Source organism: Cervus canadensis, chromosome 1 (assembly GCF_019320065.1).
Source record: "Cervus canadensis isolate Bull #8, Minnesota chromosome 1, ASM1932006v1, whole genome shotgun sequence".
Taxonomy (NCBI): Eukaryota; Metazoa; Chordata; class Mammalia; order Artiodactyla; family Cervidae; genus Cervus; species Cervus canadensis.
The window spans coordinates 117810248-117830675 of NC_057386.1; the positions used below are offsets into that span (position 1 = coordinate 117810248).

The following is a 20428-nucleotide window of genomic DNA, read 5'->3' on the forward strand; positions in this document are numbered from 1 at the left end:
CAACTTAAGGTTCTTGACAAAAGCTTTTACTTTGATTAGGTCCAATTTATGGATTTTAAGATTTTATGCATGCTTTTGGTGCCATGTTTAAGAATTCTTCAGCAAGTCTTAGATCCAAAATATACACTATGTTTTCTTCTAAAAAGTTTTATATTTTACATTTATATCTATGATCCATTTTGACATGATTTTTGTATGAAGTTTTAGGTTTAGGTTAAAGTTCCTCTTTTTTGTCCACGTATGTCCAATTTTCCAGCAAAATTTGTTGAAAAGACTATTCTCCCTCCACAGAATTGCTTTTCCCCTTTTGTCAAAAATCAGATGACCATACACATGGGTTCTCTATTTCTGAATTCTTTATTCTGTTCCATTGATCTATGTGTCTATCCCATCACCAATACCACACAGTCTTGAAACTCAGTAGAGTGGTTCCTCCCACATGATTCATTCCCCAAATTATTTAAACTATTCATTATCTTTTATAAAATTTATATTCACAATAAATGTTTCACAATTATACATACATCAAATCATGTTGTACACTTCAAATATATAAAATTTTATTTGTGAATTATACTTCAATAAAGCTACAGGGAGAAAACTGAGGAGAAAAAAATACCAAGAGCTTGATAGGAAAAAAATAATAACAATTATTAAAAGATAAAAAAATGGCTTTTAAACATATTAGACATTTAAATTCACTCAAAATTAGAAAAAGTAAAAGTTAAACAATACTGACATCTTAAACTCTATCAGTTTGGTGAACTGATATATTGCGATATATTCTGTTGCTTAGATTTTGGAGAAACAGGCATTCTAATACATTGCTAGTGGGAATTAAAAGTGGCAAAAAGCTTCTGAAGTTCCCTTCATATATTTGGGAATATCAGACAAGCTACAAATGTAATTAGTATGAGCACTATCTTCTCATTTCTAGGAGTATTCTTCCACAAAAAAAATATGTGCAACATTATTTGCTGATGATAGTGTATAATTTCAAAATAAACAACCTAAAAGCCCACATATAGGAGAGTGACTGAATAAATTATGGTACATTCATAATCTAAATACTACGCAATTATAAAAAAGAGAATGAGGAAGATTTTTTATAAACTGATATGAGTGATTTACAAGCTATATCTTTAAGTTTAGAAAGGAAAGTAGAAAATGTTACGCTACGTTTACATATGAAAAAGGAGAATATAAGGAAATACACATGTATCTGCTTATTTGTGCAGAAAGAAACACAGGAAAAATAAACCAAGTGCTATTGAGACTGATGATTGAAAACTGAGTCGAAAGAATGAGGACATGGGAACAGATTAAAGACTCAAGGAGATGTACACTTTTTTGGTATAGTAGGTGGCACTAGTGGTAAAGAACTCACTTGCCAATGCATGAAATCTAAGAGACGTGGGTTCGATTCCTGGGTTGGGAAGATCCCTTGGAGGAGAGCATTGCAACACACTCCAGTGTTTTTGCCTGAAGAATCCCATGGACAAAGGAACCTGGCAGGCTATAGTCCATAGTGTCACAAAGAGTCAGACACAACTGAAGCAACGTAGCACACACTGACTTTTAGAATCATGGTAACATTTCACATACTCCCCCTAAATAATAAGCATCATCCAAAATATGGGAGCAAATCAGAATGAAATACAAATAGTAACATATGGCCTTAACTATAATAGAAATGAATAACATGACCACACTGAATAGGTGTGGATAAAACAGTACCAATCTAAATAATTCTGGGAAACATTATTTTGACCTCATATGTAAGGCTAAAGATAAAGGAACTGAACATAAACTCTGTTCTCCAGTTGATAGACTTCCTTTTCACAGAGGCCTGGGTTAGTTACTCTAAAAATACTCCACATGTATTCTAGGATTGACCAAATAAACAAACATATTGTGAATAATGTAAAAAAAGGAAAAGGACTGGAGGTTTGAAATGGGCTATAAAATAGAGAGTAGAGAATGGTGTAAACAGCATTAAACAGCAGAGGCCAGTGGTTTACTCAGAAATCCACAAACCCCTGCTCTGGAAACTTTACAGTGTCAATAATTCAAAAGCGTACTAGATGACAAGAGGAGAAGGCTGTTCCACAGAAACTAGGACTGAGGGAAGAGGTTATATATTTTTCTTTTCTTAGGGCCTGATCTGTTACCACTGTAGTGGCTGGACGTCTAAGTTTCCTCTCCTTGATATGCCCTTCTATGAAGACAGCAGGAACTCGGCTAAAGAGTACTACAACTGCTGTTTTTTGAGGGTGGTTACAAAGTGAGGACACCCCTAAAGAGCGAGAGCTCAAGAGGAATAGGAAGTGACATAGACAAAAGGTAGGTGTCATCATGTAGCACTCTGAGGGTGGAGCAGCTATTCTTGCAGGCAGCATAGTTTTAATCTTTGTCCAAACAACTGTTGTCACTGACAAATAATTGTGTCCCAGGGAAATCAACTCACAATCAATTTGCTGTTTCACCCGGGCCATGATAATGATGACCTCAGTTTGTTACTTTGCCTGCCTCCTATCCTTTCTTCTACGAAATCAGGTGATAATGGGTTAAGTTTTGGAGTGATTTCTCTTTTAGGAATCCCATTCAGGGCATTTGAGAATGGGCCCTTCCCGTATTAAGCCTAGTGTCACTTGACTGGTAATTCTGACTGTTCTTCCAGGGATGCACTGTAGTGGGAATCTCTTTGTTATAAAAGTCTTTCCTAGGAATCATCAGGATCAGAGGAGAAGAAGATATTCAGAGAAGAAGCAGCAGCAGCAGAAAAAGTGTACGAAGTCCTGCCCAAACAAGGGAAATGACATATTATTATCAGTTTGAAGCAAAAGGATTACTTGTTTCTGTTTTACACAAGTTCCCTCTTCATATATGTCAAAATGGGAAACTAGTCTTGCTTTTATTCAGGATGACTGAGTATTCAGAGGATGACCTGGATTCTTTTGTGATAATCAGCCCTTACTCAGGTCAAAAGGGAATCCTGACCTTATATGGCACTGTCTTCCTCAGCATATGGTTTATGGCATATCTTTAAACTCAGGTTAGTCTTGTGTAATCCGTGAAGAAAAACAAGAGGAACTCTTAAGCATTTCACAATTTCAGAGCAGAACAGGACTTCCTCAGTTCCTATGCCTTATATGTGGCCACTTCCCAAGTATGTTCAAGTTGACTGTGGTTGACCGTGATTCCAAATGCGGGAATAGTAAGTTACCAAGATCCCAAAGATGTTAACAGATTCCATGCTCTGGTCAATAGGTGGTGGTGGTGGTTTAGTCACTAAGTCGTATCTGACTCTTGAGACCCCATGGACTAAAAGCCTGCCAGGCTCCTCTGTCCATGGGATTCTCCAGGCAAGAATACTGGATTGGGTTGCCATTTCCTTCTCCACTGGTCAACAGGTACACCAGGATATAACATGAAAGTGGTACTTTCTAAGTCAGAGATATGGACAGAAAAAAAACCATTGTGCAAATCTTCCTAAATTTGTAGGAAACACTTAAAAGTTTTAACCACTAGAGAAACTGGCATCTCTTGGGAGAAGTGAACATGATGCTGCTCATATGACTACTGGCTAAAGTTTTGGGAATTACCAGGGCCATGCATTTATTTCTGTGGTATCTGCACTGTCAAGAATGCAACCTTGATGAATCTTTCTTTCAAAAAGATACACCAAACTTCACATCTTTCATAGCTCATGAGGTTGGCCATCACTTGGGAATGAAGCATGACCATGTGGTCTGCAAATTCCATGGCCAGAATCTCTATACAGCCCATGAATTTATTACTGTAGATATGAGCTTCAGCTACTGCAGCTTCCCTATTTCCGCAAGTTGTTGCACAGAAAGGGCTGCCTATTTAATAAATCTGAGGCCCAAAGCTTCTTTTGAAAGCCATACTATGGGGAAAAGACAGTAGATAAGGGAGAAGAATGTGACCATGGCAGTGTTCTTCAAAAGAATCACTGTTGTCTGCCCTCATGCCAGCTGAAGAAGGGTTCAGATTTTGCATTTGGATCTTGCTGCAAAAACCACAACTCTCTAAAGACAACACCACCCTGCCACCTCAGTGTGGATGAGCATGACCTCCCAGAATACTGTAATGGCACCCCAAGTGGTGCCACACAGATATCTACAAGCAAAATGGCACCCTTTGCAAGGAACAAGGTTATTGTTGGCAAGGCCAGGGTTGAAGCCTAGAGAATCTCTGTGTTAAAATCTTTGAAAGGGGTACAAAGGTTGCCCAGGAAAGTTGCTAATGTGAATGAATACCAAGGGAGACAGGTTTTGGAACTGTGGCAGTGAAGTCTTCAGCCAGTGCAACGCCAAAGATGTAAAATGTGGGAGGTGCCTATGTGAAAATTTCCAAAGACTCTCATGCATTGAGAAAAACCTCAAACGCTTACCCATTTCCCCATGCAGGACATGTGGTGGTGCAATACAGAGATTTTTGAAGCCACAGACAGGGCTAATGAGCGGAAGGTGAAGGATGATATAACATGTGGTCCAAGAAAGATCTGTATTAATCAAAGCTGCATAGATATCACTGTATCCCACTAGGACTGCAACCTAGACAAGTATCAGAGTCACGGGAGGGGTGTTCGCAGAAATTTTAAGAACTGCCACTGTATCTATGTCTATGCCCCTCCTACATATGAATTCAAGGGCAAGAGAGGTAGTTTGAATAGTGGCCCTCCTACTCTCAGTATAATGAAGAGCTTATAATCCTAATCTTTCCTAACCTTATATTATTTTTCATTCCTACTATCTTTTTGCTTGCTACATCTATAGAATATCCAAGACCAGTGTCAATGCAAAAAATTTATCAGAGAAGATAAACAAACCTGACAGACATTCGATAATTATCTTCTTTTTGGAAATAAAGTCTTATGAAGGACTTTTTAAGAAATGGGCTCCTTACTTCAGGTATCCCTCAAGGCCTATCGAAAGGAGAATTCTTGTTTCCATCTGTCTTTCTATACACTGAATTCTTACTAGTTTTTAAATTAAAAGAAGTGAAGGCAGCTCTCTAGGTGAGGTGTCCTTCTCATTCTGTGCTACCCAAAAATCTGTGCTACACACCCTGAGAGGCCTCAATATATCTTGATAGAATGAGGTCAGGTTACCATCCTTAGAAAGGCTGAAGCTCATGGCCTAAAACCTAAAGAGCTGTTATTGAGTTCCCTAACATTTCTATTGGTTGGATGGCATCACCAACTCAATGGACATGAGTTTGAGCAAACTCTCGGAGATAGTAAAGGACAGGGAAGCCTGGCATGCTGCAGTTCATGGGATTGCAAAAAGTCAGACATGACTTAGCAACTGAACAACATTTCTGTTGAGAATTCCTTTGGAAAGATCTCTGGTACTTACTTTTCAGAGTATACTGTCTTCAGTTCAGTTCAGTTGCTTAGCCGTGTCTGACTCTTTGTGACCCCATGGACTGCAGCACACCAGGCTTTGCTGTCCATCACCAACTCCTGGAGCTTGCTCAAACTCATGTCCATTGAGTCAGTGATGCCATCCAACCATCTCATCCTCTGTTGTCCTCTTCTCCTCCTGCCTTCAATCTTTCCCAGCATCATGGTCTTTTCTAATGAATCAGTTCTTCGCATCAGGTGGCCAAAGTATTGGAGTTTCAGCTTCAGCATCAGTCCTTCCAATGAATATTCAGGACTGATTTCTAATATATTATCTAATATATTTCTAATATATTGTATACTGTTTTATCTCCCATTATAATCTACTCTGTCAATTTTCTTTAATCTTAACGATATTGCACAGGCCAAGGAAATATATTAGGCGAAAAGTATCTGATTTAATAAACATTCCAGATGTTTTAGTTGATTATCGTTCTAGTTTTTGTCCATTTGGCTTTCCCCTTTGTTTAGGCATCACAGCATCTGATTCCCTGGCCCTGGTTTGGCTTTGCTCATGACAACTGGAGAGACCAAACATTATTTGTTACGTGACTAAAGAGGAAGAAACATTAAACATTCCTACCCATGAACGGGCCTCTTCAGTGTGGGAGTCTTTTCTTTCCCAAAAGTTCAATTCTACTTGTTAGTCATTCATTCACCTATTTATTCATTTATTCAATAAACATATATTTAGCACTTCCAGTCAGGTTGAACCATGTAAAATAGATGACATTAGACCACTTTAACCTACAAAAATGGCAAGTTCATACTGTTCAATCTAATTCTACATCCAAGCACTATGAAACCTACAACCTAGGATTTCTGCTTATAAATGTAAATTGAGAAGTTTTTGATTCAGTTTTAATCCTGATTTCTCTTAAATCTTATTATCCACTGTAACTTCAAAAGACTGGCCTTAACTTTCTAGAAGGGAATGGTTTCTGTTGTTAATACCTAGAACAGCATGGAATATATATGAGACTAGGATGTGGAGTGTCTGAGGATCTCCCTATCAATTTTTTGACACCTTCTGTCCTTGCTTTTTCTGAATTTCCAAAACTCTGTTCAAAGAATGTAAAACCAGGACTTTCTTTGTACAATGGAAGGAAGAGCAATGTAAATATCTAAGAAAGTTGTTACATGCCACACTGCTTCTCCCACAACCACAGTAGAGGGCCTGGAAATACTCTGTATAAATAATAACTAATAATAACTTGGAATTTATTTTTTTCCAGAAGAGACTCCACAAATCTAGTATCTATTCAAGTAATATGAGTGTATCTGTTAGGTGGCAAGTAGCTTCATCTCCCTGAACAGTGACTTAATCTGTGCATCTAAGAATAATAGATAGATTCCACCCACTTCAACTAGAGTAGCTACTAATCATGGTACTATATTCTCTTTCACTTCTATAGCTTAAGGCACGGTTAGAAAAGACTTAAGATGTTGGCCTCAAACACTCTGCCCAAACCATTAGTGCAGAATAATTCCAGTTCTGGATGTTCTAGTTTTATAGTTTCAAAGAATGGTAGAGGTGCTAGTAGCAAAAGCAAGAGTTGACTCCAACGGATCTAGGCCCCTGCAATAGACTCTTTTCTGTGAGCATAATAATGGTGTCTGTGTGTCTGCATCACGCCGAGCTTCTTGCTTTAGTTGGTAGAACTTGTACTGTGTCCAGCCATATACTCCACAGTTGAGCAGACCCTGAGATGATGTTGTTAGAGCCTGGAGGAGATGAAGGGGTGATGGAGCCCATTCTTCAGGTTTTCAGAGATTTGGGGAAGAGTTCCATTCCTCTTATTTATAAATCATTGTTATATTCACTTCAAAAATCAAGATTTGGTGTTGTTTTTGAAAACCATTTTTCATCTCTTCCTGAACTCACTTTTCACACTGTTCATTGTCATGAGAGTTAGTCATATTTCTTACTATATACATACAGACAATGAAGTGGTTTCAATGTCCCACCTTATTGCCCCATTTCCTGGGTTACGCTTGAGGAAACTGCCAAGCAGCATAGTCTGAGAGCCCAAAAAACCTACTTAAATCTGACAAGGAGGGAAAGAATCATTCTTTTCTTTATTTCTTTCTCTCTGTTCACCTAGAACAGCTAATTTATCTATTAATTTCACTCTGGATGAGAGACAATCATGTCACTATCAGTGTTTCATAAGAACATTACCTGGTAGAGATTGTCTTTTGTTACCCATCCCTTAAAAAAACACATCAATAAAATGAAATTGGCTAGAGACACACAAGCTCTGAAATTCATGGCAGCACTTTCATAAAGATATCTACGTCATCAATGAGGAAATTTTCACATTTTTCAGGATTGAATGTAAATAATATATTTTTCTCTTGCAATGTAAAAAGAAATACCCTAAGGGGGGAAAAATGTGCTTACTGAATTTTGGCAATGTAAGAGAACAGGATAAGAAAGTGTAAGAACAGACATGCTGGGTGTTTTTTTGAAGATGTTACCTGGAGAACATAGAGGGCCATATGAAGTTTGGTGTCCTGTAGTTTTGTCAGTTTTATGATCATCAGAATGACAGCTGTGAAAACATGAAGCACAGATCTTGTTGCCAATTCTGGGTACCTGCGCATAAATTTTTTTCAGTATAAACACTTAAGCACTGTGAGAATTATAGGCATAATGAAGACTAGCAGTGAGATTAACCAGTTATATAAACCAATGGCTTCTGGTCTCTTCCAATAGCAGGTCTCCACTGCTATTCCTCAGTGATTAAACTGCAGATTATTAAGAGTAGTAATGGAAGCAAGACATACTATAGGAAGGACTTAAGTTACAATTTTTAACTTATGTTTATCAAGCCTTTTCATAAACATTATCAAATCTGATCCTCACATTATAACTCTGTATAGTAGGAAGGGCAGGTGTTAATATCTCTGAGTTCTGTCATGATATTTCCTCTCATATTATTTCACGTCTAATTATCTCAATTTCTAAAAACATAAGAAGGAAAAGAAGTTAAGGAGGTTGAGAAAAACTGGAAATATGGGTGGGACCAAAGTAAATTTTATATGCTGGACAGGAATTTGTAGTCAAACTTCTTGGTGAAACTACTTTGCTTGATTACAGTCTAACAATTACCCTTTTCACTGCCCAGATCTTTCAGTTAAGATACCCACCTGGGCTCCAGCAGCAAAAGAAGGCCACTGGGTAGAAGCGCACTCGCAGCTCCATGATGTGAATAACTGCCCACTGTTCACTCCCCAGAAAGCCAGTCGATTTCAGAAACTTCTTGTAAAGTGTCTGGGCTTGAATGAGTAAGACCTAAACATGGGTTATAGCAGTGAGTAGTCTGCCTAACGCTTACTAAAACTTCCCTGTCTAGTCTGTCATTTTAGAGAGAGCCTTCTCTTACGATCTGACAGCAGGAAAGACTATCCTCTTATCATTATTGTCTTTGCCATCTGAGATCAGGTTTTCCTTTTTTTCTTTTGAGAGAAAATTCTCCAGAGTGATCTTTTGCTTGGCCAGGGAAATGGACAAACATTAGTCAAACTTGTGGTTATCATGTTCAATATGTAAAATTTACATCAACCCTAAGGCTTTTATTTTTCTCAATGAGGTTACTTGCAATATGCATGGGAAGTTAAACTAAGACCTAACCAGATTCTCTTATAAAACACTTTCTTAGAGGTTGTGTTAGACAGTGTTCTAGCTTAATACCTTTTAAATAAATACTTTAGCACTTGACAGAGCTTAATATTCTCAGCTTCCAACAAAAACAGTTTTAGGAAGTTTCTTACTATCTTTAGATGGAAAACATTGTTTTTCCCTTCCAATTGGGAGCAATTTGAATACGCTTTAGTTAACGAAATAAATATAAATCAGTTAAATATCTTTTCTGTGGGGGAGTAAATTAGGTAATAAACCTGAGCTTTCCAGGTGGCTCTGTGGTAAAGAATCTGCCTGCCAATGGAGGAGACGCAGGTTCTATCCCTGGGTTGGGAAGATCTCCCTGGAGAAGGAAATGGCAACCCATTCCAGTATTCTTGCCTGGGAAATCCCATGGACAAAGGAACCTAGGTGGGGCTACAGTCTATGGAATTGCAAAAGAGTTGGACACAACTTTAGTGACTAAAACAAGTAAAACAACAAAAAAATAAAATGTGACCAAATCTGAAACTTTTTTCAAATAATCCAGATCTACTGTCTAAGTTAATAACCCTATTCCTTAAGTTCAGTCATGTGTTTTCCTTTACCCAGAGACACAGGAATCAAAAGGAGGACGAAACTTGATTTGAGATTATTTATGTCTAGTAGAAATCAGTTCACCATCTGCTGATTAAAAAAGAATCAGAATGCCAGTTCTGAATGTCCACTGAAGTCTGGGTTACTCTCAAGGAGCAAACAGGAATCCCCAGGGTCCCATGTTTTGGGAGACCTGTCTCTACTGTCAATCAGTTCTAAGTGAAAACCATCAAGGCCATTTTAACATGAAGTAGTCACTGTGCTTTCTTTACAAAGTTGCTGATTTGATCAAAGCTACCTCCATAACTTCTTTTTGAATTATCAAAGAAAATACTCCACTATTGCATTTCATTCACACATGCTAGGTATGCTAGCAAAAAGAAAAAAATTTGTGGGATAAAGTTGGTCTACAAGCATAATTTGTAATCCCTGAACTAGCATGCAAAGAGGAGAAATGATATTGAAAAGTAGATTTGGCAATTAAAAGGCATATTTCCTTGCTTACTGATTTTGCCCTAGGCAGCTATATATAAATAATATATTGTCCCACAGATGATTATTTAATTGTCCATCCTTCTGATGATATCAAAGGAGTATTTAGTAACTGTATGAACCATTAAGCACTTTAAATTCAGTTAGATATAGGATAAGCACAAATTTATATTCAATAAAGAACCGAGAAAAGAAAACTCTATTTGGAAAATTAAATCAAAGAACATCTTCTGTGCTCCAGAAAATCATACTATATAAAGAATATACTTGACACATACTAGTTTTCTGGTCTTGTCCTTCATGAGGATCCACAGGAACACATACTAGTTCTAGAATGAGCATAATTCTCACCTAATGAATATAGGCTCTTTTCCCCACTCATCATTTGACCTTGGGAAGTACCAAAGACTGAGGAAGAAATTAAATTATCAATATGTACCAGTCACTTTCTTGGTTCTAGGACTATAAGAAGTGCCTCTGTACCACATCTTTCCCAGGCCCGTAAATATTGCACCACCTCACCCCACCTCATCCCGCTTTCCATAAAGGCAGATAGGGAGGTACAGTACCACAATGGTAAAGAAGCTGAGTACAAAGCTGGCCAGGAAAATGATGAGCCCATAAAAATAAAGTGTGCTACAGACTGATGTGTTGGCAGAAGGCAGGAGCTCAGCCATGGCTGGTGGTGGTGAGTACATCAGGATACACCTAGGAAGAGAATCAATGGTCAGGAGTGTTGCTATAGGTGTAAGACAAGAGAGATAGCCATTTGGTGCAACAAAAGTTAATGAGTATATAATTTTTACTTATCATGTAGCTAAGCCTTGTCCATAATACCTTGTTCCTTCTCACTGAAACATTCTCATCTAGTCATTTTATGTCATATTTCTACCTAATGTATTTTTAGCCTTGACTATAGCCCCTATCCATAGCCCATTTAAAATACAAGCACCCTGGCCAGCATGGATGTACAAAGTCTTCTTCCATCTTAATTTATAGAAAAGAATAGGTGTAGTCTACCATGAAAATGATAGGTTAGGTCCTCACTTACCTGTGGCTCTGGCTGAAGTTGCGGAAACATTCACTGACATTGCCCAAACAGAATACAGGTACCATCAACAGTAGAGGTATCAGACTGGGAGGAAAAAAAAATTATCACCCTAATATTCAGACTTTTTTATGCCTTTTTCCCTGTGCAAAATATTCTCCTATCCTTCTCCCAATACCATTACCCTACCCATTCTCCATGAAAACATACACATTTCATTTCTTCAAGAAAAATACTTCAAAAACTTTAAGTATACTTTCTTTTCAAGTTCCTGGTGAAATGAAGCAGGAAATGCATTTTATATCTAGGTTAATAAAACCTAACAGATTTTCACCGAGAGTCTCTGGGAGCTGTGGGCTTCCCAGGTGGCAAAGTAGTAAAGAATCCATCTGCTAAGGCAGGAGACATAAGAGATGTGACTTTAGTTTCTAGGTTGGGAAGGTTCCCTGAGCAGAAAATGGCAACCCACTACAGTATTCTTGCTTGGAAAATTCTATGGATGGAGGAGCCTGGCAGGCTACAGTCCATGGTGTCGCAGTCGGACAAGACTGAGTGACTAAGCATGCACTCAGGGAGTTGCATCATCAGATTAAAAAACCAAGTGGGTCAAAATGAAATGAAAAAAATCTACCAAAGAGCTGTGTGATCTGTCCGTTCCCTGAGAATTTTTCCAAAACACAGCCTTAGGCAAACAGTTATTTATCCAGCTTAATATATGCAGATTTCTATAACTGGAAAAGATCCAGGAGTAAAACAGAACAACGTCTAAAATCAACTCAATGTGACCATCACTTTAGGTGAGATCCAGATCCTTTCTGAGTTTAGTAAAAGAGTCTCGCCCAATGTTATAAAGGTGAATAAGTTCTTGAAAATCATCTATTATAGCTTTCATGATATATGAAAAAGAATTAGAAGGCAAAAGACTTAAAGGAAAAATATTCACTCAAGGTCACATACAGTTAACTGCAGAACTGGGGCTAAAACCCAATCTGTAACTTCAAACTGCTTGCCTATTTTACCTGGGAAAATGGAATCAGTGATTACATATTTGTTGCTTCCTACTCAGTAAAGTTATGTGAGGACCAAGGAGTGACAGAATGAACGGAAATAAGAGCTCTGTCCTTTTAATTGTTCGCACCCGGACCCAAGAATAATGAGTCTACACCATGCTAGGAAGGAAAAAAATCTTACCTGGACAAAATGATGGCTATTTGACCAATTCGGCAGGTATAATCTATAACCTATGAAAATAATAAACATGAGTAATGTCTTAGGATATTGCCAATCATATTATAATAAGACCAGGTCATCACTTACTATTTGATAGCACAAAAATTCCCAATAGCAGGTTTGCTTCAGTTAAGCAATATCTGATAAAAAAGTAAATGAAATGAATAGTTTCTTAGCACTGAACATAAAGAAAATTTTATCTGTATTACTGTATATTAAAAAATACACCAGTAGCTACAAAGAGGGCCTGCAGGAAGTAGCTTAATATAAGATTTGGATACCACAACAAATTCTCTTAAGAAGAAAGGCTAATATGAAATTACACAGTAAATCTTCATCTTCTAATAACTGCTCAATCCTCTCCTCTTTTAGATCAAGGGATGTGTAAACTGTTCAGACCTTATGCGTGGAGTAAAAGTCTATGTGTAAGATGACCAGCAGAAACCATTAACAGCCCAGGGTTAGTATAAGACAGAATCAAAAAAGGCACCTTGAATATAAGATCTATCTAGAAGATAGGAACCCATGTTCCCTGCATTGGAAGGTGAACTTTTAACCACTGGACCATGAGGGAAGTCCCCCAGCACTTCATTTTTATGATGAAAAATTGAGGCCCAAGAAAGGAAGATGATGTGCCCAAGGTTGTACAGGAGATATAATGACAGAAATAGGTTTAGAGGACAGATCTCCCAATTTACTTTCAAATGCTCTTTTCACAATGCTATAATACCATTTATTCATTCAACAAACATTTGCTGCGTTTCATCATTGCATGATAGGATACCACTTTCATTTGTTCTAGAACTGTAGGCTTTGGAAAAAATATGCTGGGAGGCTTTCTAGATTCATTTATTCCATGGTGCTCTTGAACAAAAATTCTCCTTCAAAAAGCCACAACAGAATGGATATGGCATAAATAAGAGGACTAGAATATTGAGTAAGATAAAATACACACAAAGACAGTTGAAGAAATGAACAATGATAACAACATAAAAATGTATTCTGCTAAATTACCTAGTGATTCACTTAAAGAATCAGAAATAAGGAACTAAGAGTACTATACAATGGAATACTATTCAGCAATAGAAAGGAATGAATTACTTATATACAATGAATGAATTTAAAAAGCATTATACCAAATAAAATAAACCAGACATCAAAATATTTTGTATGATATATAAAATATCTATATGAAATGTCCAGAAAATGAAAATCTATAGAGACAGAAAGTGTATTAGCGGTTGCCTAGAGCAGGGTGAGCCAAACACAACTTAGTGACTGAACAACAAGGGCAGGTCAGGGTATGGAAAACAAATTAACAGTAAATATGCATGAAGGATTTTACTGGAGTAAAGAAAATATTCTGAAACTGATTTATGATAATTTTACAACCTGGTAAGTTTACTTTTAAAACCACTGAATTAAAAAAAAAACAAAACACTGAATTGTACACCTGAAACAGGTGAATTATGTGATATATGTAAGATATGCATACACAGAAAAGGATCCAGGTATGTTGACTTATTTACCAAGTGTTCTCTTCTCTTTCTGCAATGCTAGACAGTGTCCAAAACTCTTTTGCGAATCAAAGAAGGAACGGGTTGCTTCCTGGATCCATCTTGTTTTCTAATTACCATGCACTTATTCCTCTGCCCTTCTGCAAACCAATATGTGTTACCCACATAAACCAACAAAATACTTCAGACCACAACACTCTGCCTTTCCAATACCCAAATCCCATGTTAGCTAGCTGGGCATTTTCCCTACCTGCTCGCCAAGATCTTCTTTAACAATGATGGACTGGCATAGAGCCAAGAAGGATTTCCCTCACTGAAAGGAACCAGGCAGGAATGGTAATACTGTAAATAATGTTTCCTATAATCAAATCCTGTTGGTGGTGGTGGTGGCGGTAGGGGTGGTGATGGTGGCAAAAGAGTAGAGAAATCATGTCAACAGAGTGGAAACTCCATGAGTTTTCTCTCTTATCAACTCCAGTGAATTCACCTAGTCAGTGCTAAGTGCTAAACTATTTGTCAAGGACATGTGCATTTGTTTTAGCATACTGTTCTTAACTATCAGCTCTGAATAAAACTTACCAGTGAAAAGGTCCTCTGTGCACTCTGGCTAGGTTTCATCCTCAGTTCTTTGTACAGATACCAGATATAATTGATGGTGTAGAAAAATGAGGAGATGTATAATACCTAGATGAAAATCAAAACAACTGATCATAACTGTCCCACTATGGCTTCTTTCAATTTATTTCATTATTTTCTACTGTAAGAATCCTACCTACTGGTCTATTAGTAACTTACCATCTAGCATCCCTATCATGCAAAACTGGGCCAAGTCTGAGAATTCAACCCAGGCCTACCTAAAATATGTCCCAGCGTCCTTATTTTATCCTTTTGACTGTTCAGAAGAACCACAACATTATCCACCTCCTCTCATTCAACTGTTCTATTTTTATGAGGATATCATAGAATCTTTTTCTATTTCATTTTTTAATTGAAAAGGACATCAGAAGGGTACAAATGAATTTTTTTACAAAACAGAAGTAAACTCACAGATGTAGAAAATAAACAAGTTTACCAGGGGATAAGGGGTGGGGGAGGGATAAATTGTGAGATTGGGGTTGACCTATACAGACTGCTCTATACAAAATAGTTAACTAGTAAGGACTTACTGTATAGTACAGGGAACTCTACTCAATACTCTGTAATGGCCTATATGGGAAAAGAACCTAAAAAAAGAGTGGATATTTGTTTACGTATAACAGATTCACTTTGCTGTATACCTGAAATTAACACAATATTGTAAATCAACTATACTCCAATAAAAATTTTAAAAAATAAAGAAAAGGACATAAGAATTTCCATTTCTAATAATGAAAGCCTAGGCTATCCGAACCAAACTTTCCATTCAAAAGAACTAAACATGAATATTTTTTTAATCTTTAAAAACATCAAAGAGCTGACAAGATTGCAACAAATCAGTAGGACAAAAATCTAAGAGAAGGAAATTTTGCTTCCATCTTTGATGAAATAAAAGGAATAGAATTTGCACCTCAGCCTTAAAAAACTAAAACCTGGACAAAATACATGAAAACACCCTGTTTTCAAACATCAGATAACAATCAGTACAGAACAGTAATCCCCGAAAAAAAGAAAAACAAACAAGTTGAACCCAGCTAACCAGCTGGGCAAAGTGAGTGTGGTGAAGGGGAATCCAAAAGAAATAAGCTGTCTGTGAGTTGAGACAGATTTCAGTGTTCAGAGAGGCCAAGGCAGCTAAAATGTGTGAAGCAAATTATCAGAGAAGAGGCAGATACACAGAAACCTAGCGCTCTGCAGGTTTGCAGAGGTACCTTCAAGTCTTTGGTTAAGTATACACATGGGAGAGAAAACCATGAACAGAAAAAGAAGCACCAGAAAGGAGTATGTAGAACAACCTTCAAAAAAAAAATCCCTAAAGGAATAGCTTGTGTCTCCATCAGCCAGTGTGGAAAGACTTCCTGATCCATAGGCTGAATGGCAGTATTGTAGAATAATAATGTAAAATCATAAGAAGAGTACTGCCCTACTAATCAAACCAAATTAGCTGTACATGAAATACTGCCCTAACTAAGCTTAAAAGCAAGCCTTCAAAAAAACAAAGGATCAAACAAACTCAGAGTTAACTACACTGAAGACAAAATTCCTGAATTTAAAGGGGATTTATATGTATATATAAAACCCAATACTCAACAATATAAAATCTATAATATCTGGTGTGTATTAAAATATTGTAAGTCATGTAGATAAGCAGGAAATTATGGCCCATAGTCAAGAGAAAAATTAATCAATAGCAATGGACCCAGAAACAACATAGATTATAAAAATTAGGAAAAAAAAGTTAAAGGAACTACTGTAAATATACTCAGTATGTCCAAGAAGGTAGAGGAAAGCATTAGGACAACATTGAGAAATGAAAGATATAAAAAAGATCCAAGCTGAAAGTCTAGAGATGAAAAATATATGGAATTTAAAACATGGAAAATTAGAAATTGCAAAAAATTAGTAAACTTGAAGACACAGAAATGGAAAGTAAAACGAAACACCTAGAGATAAAAGACTTTGAAAAAAAGGAACAAAACTTCAGTGAGTTATGTAACAATACAAGTAGGCTAATAATCCCTAATATGGGATTGGAATTCCAGCAGGAGTAGAGAGGAAGGGAGGAAAAAAAATATATTTGAGGGGATAATAACCAAAAAATTTTCAAATTTGATGAAAATACAAACCACCATGTCCAAGAAACTTAATAAAACCAAACATAACATGAAGAAAACATACCAAGGTACAACATAATCATGAGATTAGATGTCAAAATCCTCAACAAAATATTAACAAACCAAATTCAACAAAACATAAAAAGGAACATACACCATGATCAAGTGGAATTTATCCCAGAATGCAAAAATTGTTCAATATCCACAAATCAGTCAATGTGGTGTACCATATTAACAAACAAGAAAATAAAAATCATGATCCCAAAACAAACAAACAAAAAATCATGATCCTAATAGATGCAGAAAAAGCTTCTGACAAAATTCAACATCCATTTACGAAAAAAACTCTCCACAAACTGGGTATAGAGGGAACTATGCCTCAATATAATAAAGGTCATGGATGACAAGACCACAGCTAATATCATACTCAACAGTGAAAAGTGGTCCTCGAAGATCAGGAATAAGACAAGGGTGCCATTTCTCACCACTTCTTTTTTTTTTTTTTTTTCACCACTTCTATTCAATAGTAATAGAAGTCTCAGCTACAACAATCAGACAAAAAAAAGAAAAGGCTTCCAAGTTAGAAGAGAAGAAGTACAATGGTCACTATCTGTAGATGACATGATACTACACATACAGAACCTTAAAATCTCTACCAAAAAAAACTACTAGAGCTCATCAGTGAATTCAGTAAAGTTGCAAGACACAAGGTTGATATACAGAAATCTGTTGCTTTTCTATATGGGCTTCCCTGGTGGCTCAGAGGGTAAAGTGTCTGCCTGCAATGCAAGAGACCTGGGTTTGATCCCTGGGTCGGGAAGATTCCCTGGAGAAGGAACTATCAGAAAGAGAAAGCAAAAAAACCCAATTCCATTTAAAACAGCATCCAAAAAAAAAAAAACTTAACTAAAGAGGTGAAAGACATATTCTGAAAACTATAGAATGATGACAAAGGAAATTTTAGATGATACAAAGAAATGAAAAGATACACCATGTTCATGGATTGGAAGAATTAATATTGTTAAAATGTCCATAGTATCCAAAGCAATCTACAGACTCAATGCAACAATCTCTATGAAAATATCTAGGAGTACTAGAACAAATAATCCTAAAATTTATACGGAACCACAGAAGACCCAGAATAGCCAAAGAAAGCTAGAAAAAAAAGAACAAAGCTGGAGTTGTTACATTCCCTGACTTCAGACTACAGTACAAAGGTAAGTCATCAAAACAGTATGGTATTGGCATAAAAACAGGCACACAGATCAATGGAACAAAATAAGGAGCCCAGAAATTAACCACACACTTATGGTCAATTAATCTATCAAAAGAGGCAAAAATAAACAATGTGAAAAGATACTCATCAATAAATGTTGCTGGGAAAACTGGACAGCTATGTGTAAAAGGATGAAATTTGAACATTTTATCACACCATATAGTGCTTCCCTTGGTGGCTCAGCAGTAAAGAATCAGCCTGCCATGCAGCAGATGCAGGTTTGATCCCCAAGTCAGGAAGATCTGTGGAAAAGGAAATGGCGACCCATTCCAGTATTTCTGCCTCAGCAATCCCATGGAAAGAGGAGCCTAAAAAAAAAAAAAAAAGAAAAAAAAAGAAAGAAAGAAGGAGGAGCCTAGTGTGCTACAGTCCAACAGGTCGCAAAAAATTGGACACAACTTAGCAACCAAACAACAACTATGATCATACCATATACAAAAATAAACTCAAAATGGATCAAAGACCTAAATGTAGGACAGGAAGCCATAAAAACTCTTAAAAGAAAACACAGGCAGAATACTCTGACACAGAAATATTTTTTAGGATGTCTCCTCATGCAAAAGAAACAAAAGAAAAATAAACAAATGAGATCTAATTAAACTTAAATGCTTTTGCACAGTAAAGCAAACCACTGAGAAAAAGAAAAGACAAACTACAGAACAGGAGACAATATTTGCAAATGATATATTCAATAAGGAGCTAATATATGAATAGCTTATACAGCTCAATATCAAAAAGCCAAAAAACCAAATTTTTAAATGGGCAGAACTGAATAGACATTTTTCCAAAGAAGACATACAGATAGCCAAGAGGCACACAAAAAAATGTTCAATGTTGCTAATTATCAGGATAATGCAAATAAAAACCACAATGAGATATTATCTCACATCTGTCAGAATGGATATCACAAAAATGACCACCAATAACAAATGCTGGTGAGGATGTGGGGAAAAGGAGAACCCTGTAACAGTTGGGAATGTAAAATGTTTCAGCCACTATGGAAAACAATATGGAGGTTCCTGAAAAAAATATAATTACCATATGATCCAGCAATTCTACTCCTGAGCATATATAGCCAAAGAAAAAGAAAACAGTAATTTGAAAAGACAATATCAAGCTCTAATATTCATAGCAGCATTATTTAAAATAACCAAGATATGGAAGAAACTTAACTGTCCATCAACAAATGAATAAATACAAATATGTGGTGTACAAATAAATATATATATATACACATACATACACACAATACAATATTACACAGCCATAAGAAAGAATGAAAATTTGCCATTTACAACAACATAGATGGAAGGGGAAAGTATAATGTTTAGTGAAATAATCAGAGAAAGATAAATACTATATGTTACTACCTATATGTGGAATCTAAAAAATAAAACAAATGAATAAATATAACAAAACAGAAACAAACTCAGAGATATACCTAATAAAACAACTGGTTGTGCTAAGTTGCTTCAGTCCTGTGTGACTCTTTGGGATCCTACAGATTGTAACCACTAGTTTATATTCTCGCCTGGAAAATTAACAAGTGGTTATCAGTGGGAAAAAAACAGATGAGGGAGGGGCAAAAAATGGGTAGGGGATGAACAAGTTACAAGCTACTATGTATAAAATAAACAAGATACAAAGATATATTATACAGCACAGAGAATATAGCCAATATTTTATAACTTTAAACAAAACAGAGTATAATCTATTAAAAAGTGAATCACTATGTTGTACATCTGAAACTAATAAAATATTATACATCAATTATATCTTAAATTAAAAAAAAAGAAATTCTGACACATGCTACAACACCTTGAAGACATTAAGCTCGGTGAAACAAGCTAACACAGAAGGTCAAATACTGTATTATTCTACTGATATGAGGTACCCACTGCTTCCCAGGTGGTGCTAGTGGTAAAGAACCCACCTACCAATGCAGGAGACAAAAGAGATGTGGGTTCAATCCCTGGGTTGGGAAGATCCCCTAGAAGAGGGCATGGCAACCCACTCCAGTATTCTAGCCTGGAGAATCCCCATGGACAGAGAAGCCTTGTGGGCTATAGTTCACAGGGTCGCAAAGAGTCGGACATGAAGAGTCAGACAAGAAGCAACTTAGTACACACATGAGGTACCCAGAGTAGTCAAATTCATAGGTGGTTACCAGAGGCTGGAAGGTAGAAGAAATGGAGAGGTATTATTTAAAGGATAAAGAATATCAGTCTGGGATAATAAAAATATCTGGAGGTGAATAGTGATAATAGTTACACAACAATGTGAATGTATGCTGCTGAACTGTATACTTAAAAGTGGCTAAAATACTAAATTTTGTTATGTATTTTTACCAAAACCTAAAATTTTTTAATGGTTAAATGGAAAATTCTATGTTAAATGTGTTTTACCACAATTTCAAAAACTACAACTAATTCATTAAATAAATAAGCTACTGTGTTTAAGCC

General features: G+C 36.5%; 1 protein-coding gene across 8 annotated transcripts in view; it reads right to left on the reverse strand.

Moving 5' to 3' along the window:
• Positions 1-354: 354 nt before the first annotated feature.
• Positions 355-20428, reverse strand: part of TMEM116 (transmembrane protein 116) — a 40242-nt gene continuing 20168 nt past the window's right edge. For 6 of the 8 annotated variants that reach the window (XM_043439367.1, XM_043439352.1, XM_043439344.1 and 3 more), the window contains 7 exons: positions 14520-14624; positions 12385-12434; positions 11197-11280; positions 10715-10853; positions 8585-8729; positions 7913-7986; positions 6625-7156 (listed from right to left, as the gene is read on the reverse strand). In XM_043439367.1, coding sequence (XP_043295302.1) covers positions 6950-7156; positions 7913-7986; positions 8585-8729; positions 10715-10853; positions 11197-11280; positions 12385-12434; positions 14520-14624 — 804 coding nt within the window. In that variant the 3' untranslated portion in view covers positions 6625-6949. Of the gene's footprint in view, positions 2799-6624; positions 7157-7826; positions 8031-8584; positions 8730-10714; positions 10854-11196; positions 11281-12384; positions 12435-14519; positions 14625-20428 lie in introns of those variants that run through there. The other 2 variants (XM_043439368.1, XM_043439369.1) reach the window with 2 other exon arrangements.